This window comes from Eublepharis macularius, chromosome 8 (genome assembly GCF_028583425.1).
Source record: "Eublepharis macularius isolate TG4126 chromosome 8, MPM_Emac_v1.0, whole genome shotgun sequence".
Classification (NCBI taxonomy): domain Eukaryota; kingdom Metazoa; phylum Chordata; class Lepidosauria; order Squamata; family Eublepharidae; genus Eublepharis; species Eublepharis macularius.
In genome coordinates this window covers 11,611,952-11,630,875 of record NC_072797.1, presented here as the reverse complement: position 1 = coordinate 11,630,875, position 18,924 = coordinate 11,611,952, and the positions used below count along the sequence as shown (strand labels likewise).

The 18,924-nt window shown below is 52.5% G+C and overlaps 1 protein-coding gene across 1 annotated transcript in view; it reads left to right on the top strand.

Annotated features, from left to right (window-relative positions):
• The window catches only part of LOXHD1 (lipoxygenase homology PLAT domains 1), a 222,286-nt gene that overhangs the window by 166,885 nt on the left and 36,477 nt on the right, over window positions 1-18,924 (top strand). The window contains exons 34-35 of the mRNA XM_054986641.1: window positions 11,808-11,993; window positions 12,785-12,912. Coding sequence (XP_054842616.1) covers window positions 11,808-11,993; window positions 12,785-12,912 — 314 coding nt within the window. The remainder of the gene's footprint in view (window positions 1-11,807; window positions 11,994-12,784; window positions 12,913-18,924) is intronic.

Here is an 18,924-nt window from a genome sequence, read left to right as displayed (position 1 = left end):
ACGTGGCCGGCAGGGGACCAATCGCCTGTCGACTCGCTGCAAGAGACGGCTGCTCGAGAGCGTCTGGGCGTCACACTCGCGCGGCATTGGACAGTGTCGGCCACGTCACGAGGGGGCGGGGGGGCGGACGTCTAAGGAGAAGGGGCCGTTGTGGGGCGGGAACCGTTGCGGTCGCCGTCACGCCATGGCGCCCGCTCACGGGAAGAGGAGCAGCAGGGGCCAGCCGCCGAGAGAAACACTCCGTGCCTTTGCGGTCGCGCTCTCCTTGTTCGCGCGGTCGGTCATCCGCTCTACGGCTGCCACAGCTGACACTGTGGCCCTGCTCGGGAGGCGGCTGGGAGAGGAAGTTAACGGCCGCCGCGCGCGACAAAGAAGAAGACTGCGGCAGTTGGTGGCAACACTTGCGTCCGTGGAGGAGATGGCGCAGTGCTTCATTGTTGCTTTCCCGCCGAGGAAGGCATGGGTGCTTCCCCGGGCATGCCCTCACTGGTGGCCGTGGTGGGAGCGCTACGAGTTCAGTGACGGGCAGTGGCTGCAGCAGTTCAGAATGCGACGTGCCACGTTCGAGTACATTGTTGGGGAGCTTCGCGAAGATCTCGTCCGCGAGACGACCCACATGCGCGACCCAGTCCCTCCCGAGGAGATGATCGCCATCACCATCTGGAAGCTTGCCACGGGAACCACAAACTCCGCGACACTGCCCGCATTTGGCCGTGGCGTCTCTACCGTCTGCGGGATATTCGACGAGGTCTGCGAGCTCATCGCTGCAAAGCTGACCGAGAAGTGGATCTGCATCGATTACCTCGAGGACATTATCTCCGGGTTCGAGGAGAGGGGATTCCCCAATGCCTGGGGCGCCGTGGACGGGACACACATCGAGATCCGTTCTCCGCCTTTCTCTGGGGACAAGTACATCAACCGCAAGGGATACTGCTCCATGATTCTCCAGGCGGTGGTGGACAGCGATGCACGATTCCTGGACATTTTTGTGGGCTTCCCGGGAAGGGCGCACGACGCGCGTGTGCTCCGTAACTCGCCCCTTTTCAAGAGACTCGAGGATGGCGCCCGTCGCCCGAAGCGGCCGGTCACTCTGGAGGGGGTCACATTCGACCCGGTAATCATCGGGGACCCCGCCTATCCTCTTCGGCCCTGGCTCATGAAGCCCTATCCGGCGCCATCAACGCGCGCCCAGGAGCGCTTTAACTACAGACTGAGCCGGGCGCGCATGAGTGTGGAACGCTCGTTCGGAATTCTGAAAAATCGCTGGCTTTATTTACAGCGGCCCCTACTTGTCAGCGAGCGCCTCATGGTCGCGGTAATCACCACCTGCTGCATCCTTCACAACATTTGCCTCTCGCGCGGGGACATCGTTTACGGGCCGTTCCCGCGCGAGCCGCTGATGGAGCCCGCGGATGAGCGGCCGCAGATTCCCTGGTCCGAGGCCGCTCTTACCGCGCGGGCAGTATCGATTCGTGCCGCCATAAGTGCGCACTTCCAGCATGGCCGATAATCCAATAAAGCTGTGACCGGTACAGCCGGTTTCAGACTGTGTGTCTCTATCCAGGGCGGGGGGGTGGGATGGTGGTGAGGCGGGCGGAGGGACAGCATCTGTGTGTTTGGGCGAGCACGGGGGAGGGGGGCCGCGTCGAAGGTGGTGGTGGGCGGGGGGCGGGCGGGCGGAGGAACAGCATCTGTGTGTTTGGGCGAGCACGGGGGAGGGTGGCCGGGTCGAAGGACTGCTCTTTGGTGCCGTTCGGTGCCGTTTTAGGCAGAGGACCCCATGGGCACGAGGATAGAACGACGGTTTTGTGCTCATGGGGATCCTCGCTCGATCCTGGGCGACCCATCACGTTCGCGGTTTTTTTGTTTATTGCCGGGGAGGGGCCTCTAGAGGCTTGGCTGGTGCTTGGACCGCCCGCCTGACCGGAGTTAGGGCAACCCTCTACATGCTCTGACTTTTATTTTTCAAGAGATCGTGCTGTTGCAGCCTGGCGGTTGCTCTGGCCTGGGGGCGGGAACCGCTTCGAGTTGGGGCTCACACGGCATACCCCGGGTTTGGTTTGCTGTGTGTTCCCTATCCCCAGGTCCCATTCCGACCGGTGCATACAAATGGAAAGAGGCACACAAAAAAAAAACCATCATGGAAGACTTCACCCCAAAATGTGTCTCAACCTATAATGATGTTTAAAATCGTCTCTTGCTAAGCAAAGTCCAGCTCCTGGGTAGCCGTTCTTAAAATTACCCCACCCCAAAATTGCTTCTAGTCTGGCTTTCACTAGATTCCAACAATTTCCTGAAACTTTATATACCATTGATAAATATCTAGCAGTCACTCTTTATAACACCTAATGAGTTCATTGCGCTGTTTGGTCACCTGAATTAAACATGACCCCCTCATAGGGTTGCGGCAAACTGTTGTGTGTGTGTGTGTGTGTGTGTGTGTGTGTGCGCGTGCATGTGACATTTTGGTTTAATAAAACAACTATAAAGAATTGGCTCAACTGCATGAGGAAATCATATTTTCTTTGGGCAGAATCTCCCACATTTGGTGACATGGAAAACCAGCAGACTCCTCACTAAAGGCAAATCTGGAAGCTGCTTGCAGGGAGAGTTTTCACAGGAAGGGCCCGGGGGGAGCCTTGACTGTGCTCTGGGCCGGGAGCGGGAGCACACGCCTGGGATATTTTCCGGGGAATAATACAGAGGGGACCCTGGTTGGCAGGCCTGGGAGCAGGGACACAGAGCTGGGATTACTGGGGGTGGCACATACAGCCTACTGGGCTTCGCTTTGTGTGCGCCTTTCAGGATGCCTGGTGCTCTGCTAATGTCCTTTACCAAGAGATCGGGAGGGTTGCGTGAGGGCCCTCCCTTATTCAGAGCCAAATTCGAAGGCCAGGCTATTGGATCTTTAGTCTAATCCGGCCTGGTCCGGGCATTGCCGCACAAAATTTAACCACAAAGGAGTGCAATGGTGAGAGTCCCGGTTCCACGTGGAATCGGGGCCCTCCACCACCCTGCCGGCCACAGTGTGGCAGCAGGGCCATGTGGGATTTCGGCGGCGCCCATGGAGATGTGGCGACTACGCCGCCAGCACACCACGCAGCGATCGTGACGTTTCAGTCATGGTGGGCGCCAAGGCAAACCGCAATCCAGCCTCTCCGCAGCCTTGCGAAAGCCCAGGTGTGCTTGCAGCGGGGAAAGAATGTGCTGACTGTGCCTGCTCCTGCCCGGCGCCCGCCCAACCATTGCAGCTACTCTGCTCCCATGCTCTCTGCTCTCAATTTACATACGAATAAGCGGGTTGGCCAGCCAGTCATCCAGGCTCCGCTCCACCCACAGGACTTCCCCACCCAGGCCTACTCATGGTGATGGCTTGCCCATTGTCTGCGCCCTTCCTTTTGTCACTGTTTTGTCGGGCCCCCGCGGGGGCCCTAAGTGTTGTATCGTCTCAGCAGAAGCTGAGTTCATGGGTGGGCATATGACCGCAAGCATTTTTCGAGCTCGCGAGAAACCCTGCTCCACGTGGAAACGGGGCTCTCACCAAACCGCCACATTGCGCGGCGGTCGAACTTGGCTCTGAATAAAGAAGTCGCCCTCATATTCCCGGTTTTATCGCCCACAGGCTCCATCCCAGCCCTCTTGCGGTCAGGTCACGGGTGCTCGACGCTGCGTGGCGGATGCCAAGTTTCAGCATCGGGCGAAGACGAGGGGATGGTGCTTGGTCGGTTATGGGCTGAAAAGCCTTACTTTTCGGGGCGCACACCGGTTAAATACCGGCAGTACCGGGCGGATAGGCGTGCACAATAGGAAAAATCTGCATATTCCTTCCCAGCCTGCCGTTTCTCGGGGCAGGGGGAGGACTTTCCCCACCACTGTTCCAACGGAGCAGGTTTCGTTCGGGGGATCAAATGGGCGCGCGGCAAGAGGGATGGCTTTGAGTCCATTGTGATCCCCGTTCGATCCTTGCCTGGCCCGCGTTGCCTACTTCTTTTTTTCTGGGGCCCAAGTTGCTGTGCAGGCAGTGTGATTTGCACATGTTTCCGCGACAGGCATGCCCTGGCCGCGCCCCGGGGACCTCTCTTTTGTCCTTCAGATCACTCCTGCGAGAAAACACTAGCCTCTCATTGAATTTGAACGACTGGCCAGCCGCGGCCTCTGTTCTCCAAATCTTCCTTGTGTCCTGTCCTGCTTCTCCCTCCCTGCCCCCCCCCCCCGATCTCAACATGGAGGACACAGGCCACTTCGGGGAGACTTGGCGAAGGACTCCCCAAACCCCCCTGCCGTTTCTGTTCTCCTGACTTTGTGTTTGAGGCACAATTATAGGACTTGCAGGAGAGATTTGCCTTGTGCCAAGAGTGGCGGAGGGTTTCCGGTGAGGCCTGCCGCGGGGCTCCACCATGAATAAGCGACCTGGCACCTGGTTCCAACAGAGCAGGTTTCGTTTGTGGGATTCAATGGGCGCGCGGCAGGCCCCGTGGGGGCAGGTTTTGCATGTTCTCCTCTCAGGGCCCCAAGTTGGTTTGCGGGCCGTTTCATTTGCACATGTTTGCGCGACAGGCATGTATTCGACGCGCCCCAAGCGCCACTCCTTTGTCCTTCATATTTCCCTTTTGTGCGATGCAAGGGTGAAGTCATCCGATGTTAAGATGCGCTCTGCCTCCCCCCCCCTGAATTCCCTCCCCGAAGGTCGCAGCCGAAATATGCATGCTATCAGAGGGGGCTGCCGCACAGGAGTCCCGTAGAGCAACAAGCAGGAAGGCCTGCTTAGTGCCCTGGGACTCCTTGTTCGAGCCCCGCATCGCCGCCCGCCCGGCCCGCCTCCCTTTTTCGCGTCTGCTGAGACCGACGGGTGGGAACCGCGCTGGCGGCCGCCGGTGTCCCCATGAATTTTTCACCGACCGGGGGGGGGGCGCGACCTGCGAGATCACTCCTGCGAGAAAACACTAGCCTCTCATTGAATTTGTACGACTGGCCAGCCGCGGCCTCTGTTCTCCAAATCTTCCTTGTGTCCTGTCCTGCTTCTCCCTCCCTGCCCCCCCCCCCCGATCTCAACATGGAGGACACAGGCCACTTCGGGGAGACTTGGCTAAGGAGTCCCCAAACCCCCCTGCCCCCCCTCATGTGTCAATATTGAGCCAGAAAAGGGTTTGCTCCAGGCCTCCCCTGCCTGTGGAGACACGGCAGGGCCGTGCATGGCTCTTCCCAGCCATGGCCCAGCGGAGAAAGGAGCAGCCCTGCCAGATCTGTGTTCCTTCCCCCCCCCCCCGCCCAAATCCAGGGTGCTGGTTCCAGGCCCTTTGGCCAGATCACCCCCCAGGTGTGCCCTGGACCTCATGTGTCAATATTGAGCCAGAAAGGGGTTTGCTCCAGGCCTCCCCTGCCTGGGGAGACACGGCAGGGCCTTGCATGGCTCTTCCCAGCCATGGGCCGGAGGAGAAAGGAGCAACCCTGCCAGATCTGTGTTCCTTCCCACCCCCCGCCCAAATCCAGGGTGCTGGTTCCAGGCCCTTTGGCCAGATTTGCACGTTTCCGCGACAGGCATGCCCTGGCCGCGCCCTGGGGACCTCTCTTTTGTCCTTCAGATCACTCCTGCGAGAAAACACTAGCCTCTCATTGAATTTGTACGACTGGCCAGCCGCGGCCTCTGTTCTCCAAATCTTCCTTGTGTCCTGTCCTGCTTCTCCCTCCCTGCCCCCCCCCCCCGATCTCAACATGGAGGACACAGGCCACTTCGGGGAGACTTGGCTAAGGAGTCCCCAAACCCCCCTGCCCCCCCTCATGTGTCAATATTGAGCCAGAAAAGGGTTTGCTCCAGGCCTCCCCTGCCTGTGGAGACACGGCAGGGCCGTGCATGGCTCTTCCCAGCCATGGCCCAGCGGAGAAAGGAGCAGCCCTGCCAGATCTGTGTTCCTTCCCCCCCCCGCCCAAATCCAGGGTGCTGGTTCCAGGCCCTTTGGCCAGATCACCCCCCAGGTGTGCCCTGGACCTCATGTGTCAATATTGAGCCAGAAAGGGGTTTGCTCCAGGCCTCCCCTGCCTGTGGAGACACGGCAGGGCCGTGCATGGCTCTTCCCAGCCATGGCCCAGCGGAGAAAGTAGCAGCCCTGCCAGATCTGTGTTCCTTCCCCCCCCCCCCCGCCCAAATCCAGGGTGCTGGTTCCAGGCCCTTTGGCCAGATCACCCCCCAGGTGTGCCCTGGACCTCATGTGTCAATATTGAGCCAGAAAGGGGTTTGCTCCAGGCCTCCCCTGCCTGGGGAGACACGGCAGGGCCTTGCATGGCTCTTCCCAGCCATGGGCCGGAGGAGAAAGGAGCAACCCTGCCAGATCTGTGTTCCTTCCCACCCCCCCGCCCAAATCCAGGGTGCTGGTTCCAGGCCCTTTGGCCAGATTTGCACATGTTTCCGCGACAGGCATGCCCTGGCCGCGCCCTGGGGACCTCTCTTTTGTCCTTCAGATCACTCCTGCGAGAAAACACTAGCCTCTCATTGAATTTGTACGACTGGCCAGCCGCGGCCTCTGTTCTCCAAATCTTCCTTGTGTCCTGTCCTGCTTCTCCCTCCCTGCCCCCCCCCATCTCAACATGGAGGACACAGGCCACTTCGGGGAGACTTGGCTAAGGAGTCCCCAAACCCCCCTGCCCCCCCTCATGTGTCAATATTGAGCCAGAAAAGGGTTTGCTCCAGGCCTCCCCTGCCTGTGGAGACACGGCAGGGCCGTGCATGGCTCTTCCCAGCCATGGCCCAGCGGAGAAAGGAGCAGCCCTGCCAGATCTGTGTTCCTTCCCCCCCCCCCGCCCAAATCCAGGGTGCTGGTTCCAGGCCCTTTGGCCAGATCACCCCCCAGGTGTGCCCTGGACCTCATGTGTCAATATTGAGCCAGAAAACGTTATACCTCAGCCTCCCTTCCCCCCAAATCCAAGTTGTGTGTGTGTTCCAGCCCCCCGGCAAGAGCACCCTCCAGGCTTCCCCAGCACCTTCTGTTTAAAGACTATCCCAGAAAATGGGTTCCCAAAACATGCAGACCTGCTCAAAGCGCAACCCGTTTCCGGATCCAGGACATGTGTATTCAGTGTGCGGAGCCTGTTAAGTTTAAACAAAGCTTTATTTTGCCGACAGACAGGGCTCACCATGGCAGGCGGGAACCCCAGGCCCCCTGTGTCCATTCACTCAACTGTCCATCGAGCCAGACGGCCCCCCCCTTCGACGGCCAAGCACCTGGGCAAAGCTCGGGACACGCGAGAATGCCCTCACTCTTTTTGGCGAGGGTGGACGCGGGGTCGAAGTCCCAGGCTCTTCGCGGAGTTGCTCGGGTGCGTGCGGTCTTCCACGCTGAGTTGCCGTGAGAAAGGCGGCAGGAGACATCCCACCATCCAGCAGGTCAATCTCCTCCTCCTCCTCCTCCTCTTCCTTCCCCGCAGTGGGGCCTGCTGGCGGGAAACCAATTGGAATGCAATAAGCAGTCTTTGCCCCGACCAACCATACTACTGAGCATTGTGGAAACACCGACCAAAGCCCCCATCTAGGCGCCCTCTGTCGACCCAACAGTGACCTCACAGCGCCCAGTGGGCCGCCATTAGCCACTTACTCCAAAACTGGTCCCGGCGTGCCTGGATTCTCTCATGGGCCAACCCCACAGCCTCCATCCGTCGCTCGGTGTCACTGGCTGAAAGACAGGCGGTGTAACGATTAAGGAATTTCAATCGATTGGTGATGCCCATCCCCAAACCTGCAAGCCGTGTGTCCCTTCTCCCTGGCAATCGCCACCCCCAGCCTTCCCCAGCACCTCTTCTGTCATATTGGGGGATGACCGGGCCCGCTTCTCTACTGACCGTAAAATTGTCTGGACACGCTTCTCGCCCGACCTATGCCGAGTGCAAAAGTGGAACTTGCCCGGGCATGCTGCCGGCCAAGCCCATGCTCCGCTTTAGCCAGCTAGGCCTAGAGAGGAGAAAGGAGCAAGCCTGCAAGCTATGTGGACCCTCCCCAACCATGAGTGCTATGTGCGTCCCATCTCCCTGACAGTTCCCCGCTCCAGGCTGCACCAGGACACACAGCGTGCATATCCGCTGGACTCTTGTTGGTCATATTGGGACGTGTCCGCGCACGCTGCTGGCCCAGCCCATGCTCCCCTTTAGCCAGCTAGGCCTCAAAGGAGAAGGGAGCAAGCCCGCAAGCTGTGCGGCCCCTCCCCAAACATGCGAGCCGTGTGTCCCTTCTCCCTGGCAAGAGCCACCAGTAGCCTTCGCCAGCACCTTTTGTTGACCTATCCCCAGCACCCAGAGTATAGAAGTGGAACTTGCCCGGGCACGCTGCGAGGCCGCAGGCCAATGTCCCCCTTTGGCCAGCTAGGCCTCAGTGGAGAACAGAGCAAGCCTTCCAGCTGTGCGTACCATCCTCAAACATGAGCGCTGTGTTTCCCAGCTCTCTGGCAGCTCGGCCTGCGCCTGGCGCCACACAATCGGCTGTACAGTCGGTTTGTTGATGTAATATTGCCTCTGACAAGCAGAGCTGCAACCTTTTGTTTATGTTCACTTCTGTATCACCATCAATTGCTGACCATAATCATTATAACCATTAGATATCATTTTAATATTTCACAGTTTATTCAATCCTGTTAAGAGCAAGCACAAAAAAATCAGCTCTTTAAAAGTTCTCCTTTTGGAGGTTGGGTGTATAAAAAACATATAAAACCTGCATTGGTACTGCTGCATAGTCCTTTACCTAACCTCTTTCCAAAGTGCAGAATCTTGTGATCTCAATCACATTCTTCAGATGGTAGATGCTAAAATAGCATGCCACACTCCAGAACTTCCTATATAGCAAAATGCACACAAAAGGTTGAACACTGGAAGCTCTCTATCTTGCTTCAGGAGGTAGAACCATGCAGGCAATGTACTGTGCACTGAGCCCGGCTTCTACTGAAATCAATAGAAATGCTTTTCTAGGTTGTGGGACACTTGGGTGCAGACAGGATTTCTAGAACTCAGAGGAGAACCTAACTTTGGAGTGCTGACCAGCCAAATACCAGCTGGTAGAGCTGTGACTGACCCAAGGCCATGCAGCTGGCTTCAAGTGGAGGGGTGGGGATTCAAACCTGGTTCTCCAGATTAGAATCCCGTGGCTCCTAACCGCGCTGTGCGGCCGTAGGCCAATGTCCCCCTTTGGCCAGCTAGGCGTCAGAGGAGAACAGAGCCGGCTTGCAAGCCGCTAGGCTAGGCCTCAGAGGAGAATAGAGCAATAGAGCTTGGGCCGCCCAACAGAGAATATAGTTTGGGCTGCCCAAGCTCCTGGAGTTCAAAGGTGGAACATTCCTGGGCCCGCTGCAGAACACTGCACCCATCGAGGAACAGCTTCCGGGGGCCGCCGCCCACTCGTTTCTTGACAAGACTTACTTCGTGGTCGCTCGCCCAGAAACTCCTTCTCCACCATGTCGACCTCGATGTCCTCCACAACAGCGGTCAAGTTCCTGCGGACCGTGTGGGCGAGATCGACACGGTCAGGGAACAGCGACTCCAGGCGGAACGGCACCATGGTCTCCTCCGCCGCCTCCCGCTCGTGCTCCGTCAGCCCCTTTTCCTCCATGGCCGCGGCCGCCTGCTCCGCCCACTCCTCACGCCAGTTGCTTGGCACCCACTCCGCCATGCTTTGCGACGATGGCGGAGGCACGTCTGGTCGGCAGGGGAAGCCTCACGAGTTTGCGGGGGTTTGCGCGGGCAAACCAACTGCACAGCCAATTGCGTTGCACCACGCGGAGGCCGAAAGCTGGTTGGTCGTAGCCGAAAAAGCGGGAATCGGAGACACCGACCGGGTCAATGCGGCAGGTCAAGAGCTGATCAAGCCCCCCCTAATTCCTGGGGCCTCTGAACGGAAAACCAGACGCAGCCGTGATGGGGTCCACCCGGAGGCACCAGGGGCAGTGCGCCCCTGGATTTTTGGCAAGAAAATTTTTTTTGACAGACATGTCTTAGACCTCGCCCGTGCACTCCCCCCAAGCCCTGGGCGGGCCCTGGGATTTCGGACAGTCCCGTGTGTGTTTCTCACAAACATGTTCCCCCCTCCCCAAGTGAAGACATGTCTGTGTTTGCCTGTGTTTGTCAAAGGCATGCCCTCCCCCAGTGGACAAGCACCAACCAACGGACAGGGCCCCCCGCCCCGCTTCGAAGCCCTCAGGCAGCCGGGCAAGATCCCGGAGTGCGGGGGGGAGCCAGGGGGGCCATCTCTGACACGAAGCCAAACAGTCATCCAATCTTTTGAGGCCCGCGTTGGAGGCCCCCGGACCAGTCCATTGCGCGTCACCTGCTCGCTCGCAAGCTGCAGGCAATAGCGCCATCTAGCAGTCATTGAGAGGTCCACAGCCCCCGGGATGGTAAAAATAGCCGCTCTGTTCTGGGAACTCGCTGGTCGTCAGGAGGGGCACGTGCAGACGCGGACACACAATCACAGGTCTGGTGCGGGCAGGACACGCGCCGAAATTCTGAAACAGCCACGGGCGGGCCGAAACAGACGGGAGCGCGGACACGTGCGCAACCACGTGTAGTTCTTAACGTGTGTTTTGGCTCTTAGGGAGAAGTGATCCCTAATCTATGCAGATCTCATACCAACACCAGTTGTCAAGCAGTTCATTTAATTTCCTAGTTTTTGCTTACTTAATTAAATACATTTCCTTACTTTCAAGAGTTTGAGGATGTTGAAAGAGAAGAGGGGTTTTTTTCTGTGTAAGATGTAAATAAAATATCAATCTCTCATAAAAAGATCTCTCAAAAGAACTGCATTGCAGACCAAAGATCCATTAATCCAAAAACAGCTAACCAAATGTTCCTGGGAAGCTCACAAACAAGGTGTGGGCTTCCCCTGTACATTGTTTCCAGCAATTGTTATTCCAAGTTATACCAGCCCTGAACACGGAAGTTCCATTTCGCTGTCATGGCCAAGCATTTGCTTGCTGTCAATTCTGGTGATTAATCTGGAGAGAAAATTTCAATCGATCAGTCTGCCAATCAGATGATTAAAGGAGGTGGCCCTTCTCTTGAGGAATTCATTTTTCTGTACTTTCGCTATGCAATTTTCCAGCAGAACTCAGCTGTAACCGTTGTTGCTGCTTCATGTGGATGGACCTATTGTTCTCTTCAAATTCCTTATCATTATCGTTTTCCATTAGGTTTTTTTTTTTTAAGAAGTTGTGTATCAGTAAGTCTCAGTCTAGGTATTTTTATCTCCCTTTCCTCCAAGGAGCTCAAGATGGTCTACTCGTTTCATCAGTGAGCTCTTCATGGCAGTGTGGAGATTTGAACATGGATCTTCCAGTTCCAAGACCACTCCAAGGGTGGAAATAGACATTACGAAGTACCTAGGGATGCTCTGGTGAACCTCGTTTCACGTGTCCCCCCTCCAACTTTCCACGCACTCGCTCACACGGTCACACTTCCATTTGCTCCGCATGAATACATTCACATGTTCGATATCAGTTCCTCCTCAACTGCTAAAAGTATCTCAGTTTCCCCCACTTCCCATATCCATTCATTGAAATGCAGATCTTGATACTTTCTCACACCTTAACAAAATGCAAATTGGCAAGTTAAAAGAGCCTACGGTACTTGTTCTTGCAGCGAAAGCAGAGCTGAATGCAATCACACAAAGAGAGCTCCTGTGAAAGCGAGAACAGTGTGCACATGAATTGAGAATGACACATAAAATCCTGCACTTGAGCATCCCTAGGTCATTTGCAATGTGTATTTCCATTCAAAATACTACAGCATTCTGGCTCACTTTGACTGACAGCATTTTTTTCTGTGTCTGGCTCTCACAGGTGGGCCATGACGGGGCGACACCAGAAAGCTCCTGGCTGCTGGATGAGATCTCGATCATTGTGCCCACCAAAGGCGTCATGTACACCTTTGTCTGTAAATGCTGGCTGGCCAGGGATATGGGAGACGGACTTACTTCACGGGTCTACAACATCCTGGATGCCGATTGTGTGTTCATTGGTCTGAAGGTCATTTCCATTTTATAGTCAATCTTGTTAGCTTCTGAAGCAAACGTGACAGTTGTGGGATGTCTCTCAATAGTCAGTAATCTTTTTTTTGTAAAGTAACCTTGGCAACTAAATTTAAGTTCTCTCCCCATGCTTGTGATGGGAGCAAAGATCACATGGTGAACACAAAAATAAGGAAAATAAATACTGGATTTCAAATAAGCAACCGCTCAATTTGGGTTGCCAAGGCTATCGAGGAGTAGACCCCAAACTCATGGACTGAACCTGGGAGTGAAGGGGTGTGGCCTGGCAGGTGAGGGGGTGGAGCCTATTTGGATGGAATGGTGGGTGCGGCTTAGCAGATTCTTGTTGGGAGAGAGGATAGCACATGGCTACTCTGGGAGGAGCCTTCAGCGTCTCATAGTTGGGCCTGATGAGTATAGTAGGTGGAACACTTGCAAGAACTTGCAAGCAAAGCAAAAAAGCCCCCCCAAAAGACCCATCAAACTCCTCCCTGCTTGATTCTTGCCCCTATACCCAATATTTTAGTTCTTTCCTTAAAGACCCCGAGGCCAAAATGCAAAACTTCAGATCAAATCTTGAGGCCAGCTAACCCGACTCAATAGGCAAAAAAGGCACATTTTTTAGAACACAGAATTTAATTTTGTCTTTGTTCCCTTACCTAGATATTCTACTAACTCCAGATTTTGAGAAACAAGCCCGCTTCCCCACATAGCCCATAAGCCGGTGACATCTTCTTCCATCCTGTTTATCTGTTTGTTTTCTGAAATAAAATTCTCGATTCTTCCCAGATTCTCTACGAAGTGACCGTGGTGACGGGAGATCTCCCAGGAGCCGGAACGGATGCCAATATTTACATCATGCTCTTTGGATGCAACGGGTGTACTGAAGAGATGCAGCTGGAAAAAAATGGAGATAGGTGAGGGTTCCTTTGCCAACTGCATTGCTTCGGAAGAGCCCATTGCAACATCTGCACTGGACCATGGGTCTCTGCAGGGATAATTAGGTTAGACTGGTGCCTGGGAAATCCTGCTTTAGGATCATGCCTTAGGCAGTGCTTTGTGGAATGGTTCTGGGACATCCGTATCCTGTCTGAAAAATGAAAACTACATGTGAAGCCTGCACAACTTATACCTAGCAGGTGGCCAGGAGTCCAGTGCTGCAATCGTCAGGGCGGTATGTGCTCTGTGCTGAAACGACTATAGATATTGCATATCAGTTAGCGCAATTTCCACATCAGGAAAATCTGAAGCCAAAGGGTCGTCTGTATGCATTTTGCAGACTAGAAAATGTGTTTGTGAAAGTATTTGCATAAAATTTGCATAAAATTTGCATAAATATTGCTTGGCTTTTCCCACTCACAGGGAGGGAGAATGAGATACTGCTCAACCCCCCATCACTGTAAATCCTACAAAACCCACTTCCCTCTCCTGGCCCCATTATATATGACCTTAACAGTAACCCTGTTTAAAGCCTATATAGTTTTTCTTGATGCAATGGCTGTCTCTAGCCTATACCTTGGGAGCCAGTTTGGTGTAGTGGTTAAGTGGCAGAACTCTAATCTGGAGAACCGGGTTTGATTCCCCACTGCTCCACTTGAAGCCAGCTGGGTGACCTTGGGTCAGTCACAGCTCTCTCAGAGCTCTCTCAACCCCACCCACCTCACAAGGTGTTTGTTGTGGGGATAATAATAGCATACTTTGTAAACCGCTCTGAGTGGGTGTTAAGTCATCCTGAAGGGCAGTATATAAATTGAATGTTGTTGTTGTTGTTGTTGTTGTTATTATTATTATTATTATTATTATTATTATTCATACAAAATTGCAACCAAGCATCCTGAGAAGATCAGGCATAACGTAATCTGTCCTTACATGTGGTTAGCTCTCCAAAATGATAACAACGGAAGGGCTAGAGGTCTAGAAATATCCTACAGTATTGCTGTCTGAGAATCACCGATTCCGGAAGTTGTAGTCATTTGCTTTCAGAGTCTTCTGTACATAATAATACCCAGCGATATATGTTTTAGAAAGAAACCTTCTCTTTAAACTGTCACAGATAATAAGGCAATTTAATTTACACGAGTCTGAAACGCGAATAGCTCCAGGCAGCAGAAATATTGATAAGTGGATGCGAGGGCAGGAATGCCCAGCGAAACCCTCTCGAGAAATGAGTCAGCACCCCAAGGAAGGCACTTTGTCAAGCAGTTTCTCAACACCGTTCTCTGATTAGCCTTTATTCAGATTTATGTTCTTGTGTGCATACAAATTAGAGCTATCAAAGACCTCTCAAGCCATCCCGTCTGTCTCCTTAGGGCGATAGCCTCTGTGTAATTTAATCAAGTGCGTTGGAGCAAAGAGGTGGATACGAATCTGACAGGATTGTTAGTGGGAACCTTCAAATGTGGCATAGGAGGAGGCCGTGGAAGCAAGCTGATCGCTGGTTGCTCAGCCCGGGTGGATTAATACTTCTGGTTCATGTTTGAGAGCTGATAGTCCTGGGGCCGAGCTAGGCATGCACATTCATTTATTTGCTTCCTTTATACCCCGCCCTTCTCCTCAATGGGCACCTAAAGCAGCTTACGTTATTCTCCACTGCTCCATTCTAACCACTATACCGTGCCGAATGGGGTTGAGATGAGGAGTGGGGAAGCACGCAAGGAGGAGAGAATGAGCTCTTTCCTTACTAAGGTTGCCAGGTCCCCTCATCCTCTGGGCGGGAGGCAAGGGGGCTGGCACTCACCTTTCTAGATGTCTTCGCTCACGTGTACAGCATGTGTGTGCACTCCCCAGCTGCACAATTACGCCGCTTCTGGGAAGTGATGTCACTGCGCAGGCCCTCGTGCCACCCCTGGGAGTGCTTCTGCACTTTGCAGTGGGCCCCAAACAGGCCCGATTTGGCTTGCTGTGGAGCAAAGGAGCTCTGGCAGGAAGGCCCTGGAGTGTTTCTGCGCTTCACAGTGGGCCAATTTACATCCCAAATGTTTGGAGCCCAAATCAGCCCACTGTGGAGTGGGGTGTGTGTGCTGCACCACCCAGTAACACACCCCAAGAGGCACGTTCCCCTGCGTTTTTCCCTGCCAGACTGTGGGGGCAGAGGGTGAAGGGTGGGAGCGAGTGATCCCCTGCCCCAAGTGGGGGACTGGCAACCCTATTCCTCACCCATGCCCCCTTTGCATCCCCACATCTGGGAATGCCTCCCATCTCCCTTTCAACTCACTCACTCCCTATGCGGGGAAGGGCATGGGAATTGTAGCTGATAATGTTGTGCTTGAGTCATGCTGTAGAAATGAGATTCTAAGACCTCATATTGGCAAAGAGTCCAGTAGCTCCTTTAAGACTAACCAACTTTACTGTAGCATAAGCTTTTGAGAACCACAGTTCTCTCCGTCAGATGCACGGCTAACTCCTTTGGATCTAAGACCTCATAAATGACTGTCCAGTGGAAGAGTCGGTCACAGAGCCAAACAGGAGGTGCGGTGATCGTGGACCTGGTTCTGAATGGAACTCAGGACCTGGTGAAAGAGGTAGACGTTGTTGCACCAGCTGAGAACAGTGACCACAATGCTATTAAGTTCAGCGTTTGTACCAATGGAAAGTTTTAGCCAATGGGTAGCCATGTTGGTGTGCAGTAGAACAGCAGGATTTGAGTCCAGTGGTACCTTAGAGATCTACAAGATGTTCAGGGTATGAGCTTTCGAGAGTCAAAATTCCTTTCTTCTAATGCATTTGTGCCTGTAGTTTTAGGAGAGTACTGTCAACAAGAAAGCCGAAGCTCAAGGAGATTAAGAAGGGTTACAACGAAACACCCTGTGAAACATACATAGAATGTCAATGTCAATCTTCTATTTCGCATGGACAAATTCCGATTCGTAAATACAATCAATCACTCAATCCCGTTCCCAATATCGATATATTATACACATATCATTAAATAGTCCTGTTATTAGGATTCTCTCAGGTTATATCTCTTCAATTGCTCCAAGAAGCTTGCACAATGCTCCAAGAAGCTAGTGGCTGTCACGTGACAGCCAAGTTCCTCTCAGGGAGGGAACCTGAGAGACTCCTAATAACAGGACTATTTAATGATATGTGTGTAATATATCGATATTGGGAACGGGATTGAGTGATTGATTGTGTTTAAGAATCGGAATTTGTCCATGCGAAATAGAAGATTGACATTGACGTTCTATGTATGTTTCACAGGGTGTTTCGTTGTAACCCTTCTTAATCTCCTTGAGCTTTGGCTTTCTTGTTGACAGTCATATCAGGAGGTTTCCCTCTTTAGTGTTTTTTGACGTTTTAGGAGAGTAGCCATGTTGGTATGCAGTAGAACAGCAGGATTTGAGTCCAGTGGCACCTTAGAGACCAACAAGATTTTCAAGGTGTAAGCATTTGAGAGTCAGAGCTCCCTTCTTCAGACACCAATGGAAAGTTACCCCAAAAGTCCAAAAAAGTAACATTTGATTTCAAAAGAGGGAACTTTACAAAAATGAGAGGACTACTTAAAAGGAAACTGGAAGGGAAACACAAGAGAGTCAAATCCTTACAGGGTGCTAGGAAGCAATTTAAAACCACACTAATTGATGCCCAGGTAGAATGTATTCCCCAGATTAGGAAAGGTACTGCCAAGTCTTAAAAGAATGCCTGCGTGAAAAGACAAGAAGCCATAAAAAGCAAAAGGGCTTCTTTTAAAAAGCGGAAGGTCTGTCGCAATGAAGTGAACAGAAGTCTGGCAACAAAAAAAGTGTTATGTTAATAATTAGGCCTATGAAAAGATAACTTGAGGAGAGGATTGCTAAAAGCATCAAGACAATAAGTATCTCTATAAATATAGCCATCCTGACCTGGATAGCCCAGGAGAGCCTGATCTCATCAGATCTCAGAAGCTAAGCAGGGTCAGCCTTGGTTAGTAATTGGATGGGAGACCTCCAAAGAAGACCAGGGTTGCAATTGCAAACCACCTCTGTTAATCTCTTGCCATGAAAACCCCACCAGGGGTCGCCATAAGTCAACTATGACTTGAGGGCGGGGTTTCATTTTTCATTTAAATATATCCACAACAGGAAACCAGCCAGAGAAGCGCTTGGGCCTCTGCATGACAAGAGAATGAAAGGACTTCTTAAGGAAGATGGAGAGAGGGCAGAGAAACTAAATAAATTCTTTGCATCTGTGTTCACTGCGAAAAGTGTAGGGCATGTACCCGGATCACAGCTACTGTTTTCTGGAAGGGAATCTGAAAAATTGAGTCAAATTGAGGTGATGAAGGATGAAGTTCCAGACCTAGAGGGGAAACTAAAGACCAATAAATCTCCAGGTCCTGATGTCATATAACCTCCTATAAGGAAAGGCTGAAGATTCTGGGACTTTTCTGTTTAGAAAAGATTCGACTTGGAGGGGGGCGGTGGTCATGATAGAAATTTATAAATTATGCATTGGGTAGAGAGAGTTGACATACTTTTTTCTCCCTTTCCTCAAGCATTAGAACTCAAGGGTATCCAATGAAGTTGATGGGTAGATTCAGGATGGACGAAAGAAAATATTTCCTTACTCAGTGAGTGATTAAAATGTAGAATTCACTGTCCGAGGATGTAGCGATGGCTACAGGCATGGGTGGCCTTAAAGGGGATTAGACAGATTCATGGAAGATCGATCGATCAGAATCTACTATCAAATTTCCTCTCTCTACAGAGCCAGGGAGAAAGCTACTCAGAGGGTTTGTTAATTTCCTCTTTGCCTCTTAGAAGGGGAGGTGAAACTGACAGAGCCTTGGGGAGACAAAGAGGAAATTAACAAACCCTCTGAGCAGGGATCTCCCTGGCTCTGTAGAGACGGGAAATTGACAGAGCCTTCCAAACTCTTCTAAAACTCAGCTTCCTGGCTAACATTGCAACTCCCTTCACGTGCTCCTCCTCGTGTAATTCGTCTCTTGTAGCTTGGCTCTAAAAGGAGCCTCCACGCTCACCTTTTAATTGGATATGCCGGGGGATGAACCTCAAGCCTTCTATTGATATCTGGTTCACTATGTAGCCGCCTTCTTGCACTGAATTTTGTTTTTGATAAGTTTTAATACGTTTTATGTGATTTTTATTACTTGTTGTTACCCCTTCTGAGCCTGCTTGCGGAGAGAGCGGGTTATATAAGTCCAATGAAATAAATAAATAAATGTGTGATGCATATAGTCACTTCCTAAGCTACAGCTTCTCCCCAATGTACTGCCATTCAGCCCTAAAGAAACCAGCACTGACTTTGACTGGACAGGTATTTCCTCTTTGCCCAAGTATTCTCTGAAACTATGGGCCAAACTACAAGTGACGAATGACACAGGTTGGACACTTGTCAGCTTCCCTCAAGTTTTGATGGGAAATGTAGGCAGCTTGGCAGAATGTTGGACAAGTGACAGTTGAAAAGTCCATTGGAGACCAGTTGGAGAGCCAAGCTGCAAGACCAGGACGCCTACATTTCCCATCAAAACTTGAGGGAAGCTGACAAGTGTCCAACCTGTGTCATTCATCACTTGTAGCTTGGCCCTATGTCAGTACAGCGCTGTCAATTTCACCTGTAACCCGCTGCCTGAATTCCTCCAAAGTTCTGAGGAATAATTCAGATACATCTCTGAGCGGGACCACAAGTGACGCCTGACACAGGTTGGACACTAGTCAGCTTCCCTCAAGTTTTGATGGGAAATGTAGGCGTCCTGGTCTTGCAGCTTGGCTCTCCGACTGCTGTCCAATGGACTTTTCAACTGTCACTTGTCCAACATTCCGCCAAGCTGCCTACATTTCCCATCAAAACTTGAGGGAAGCTGACAAGTGTCCAACCTGTGTCAGGCGTCACTTGTGGTCCCGCTATCAGTCTCAACTGGATGGGGCACCTGCCACCTTGCCCATCGTGCTTGAATCTGTGCCCGAAAGGGCATTCAGTGAGGTGAAAGT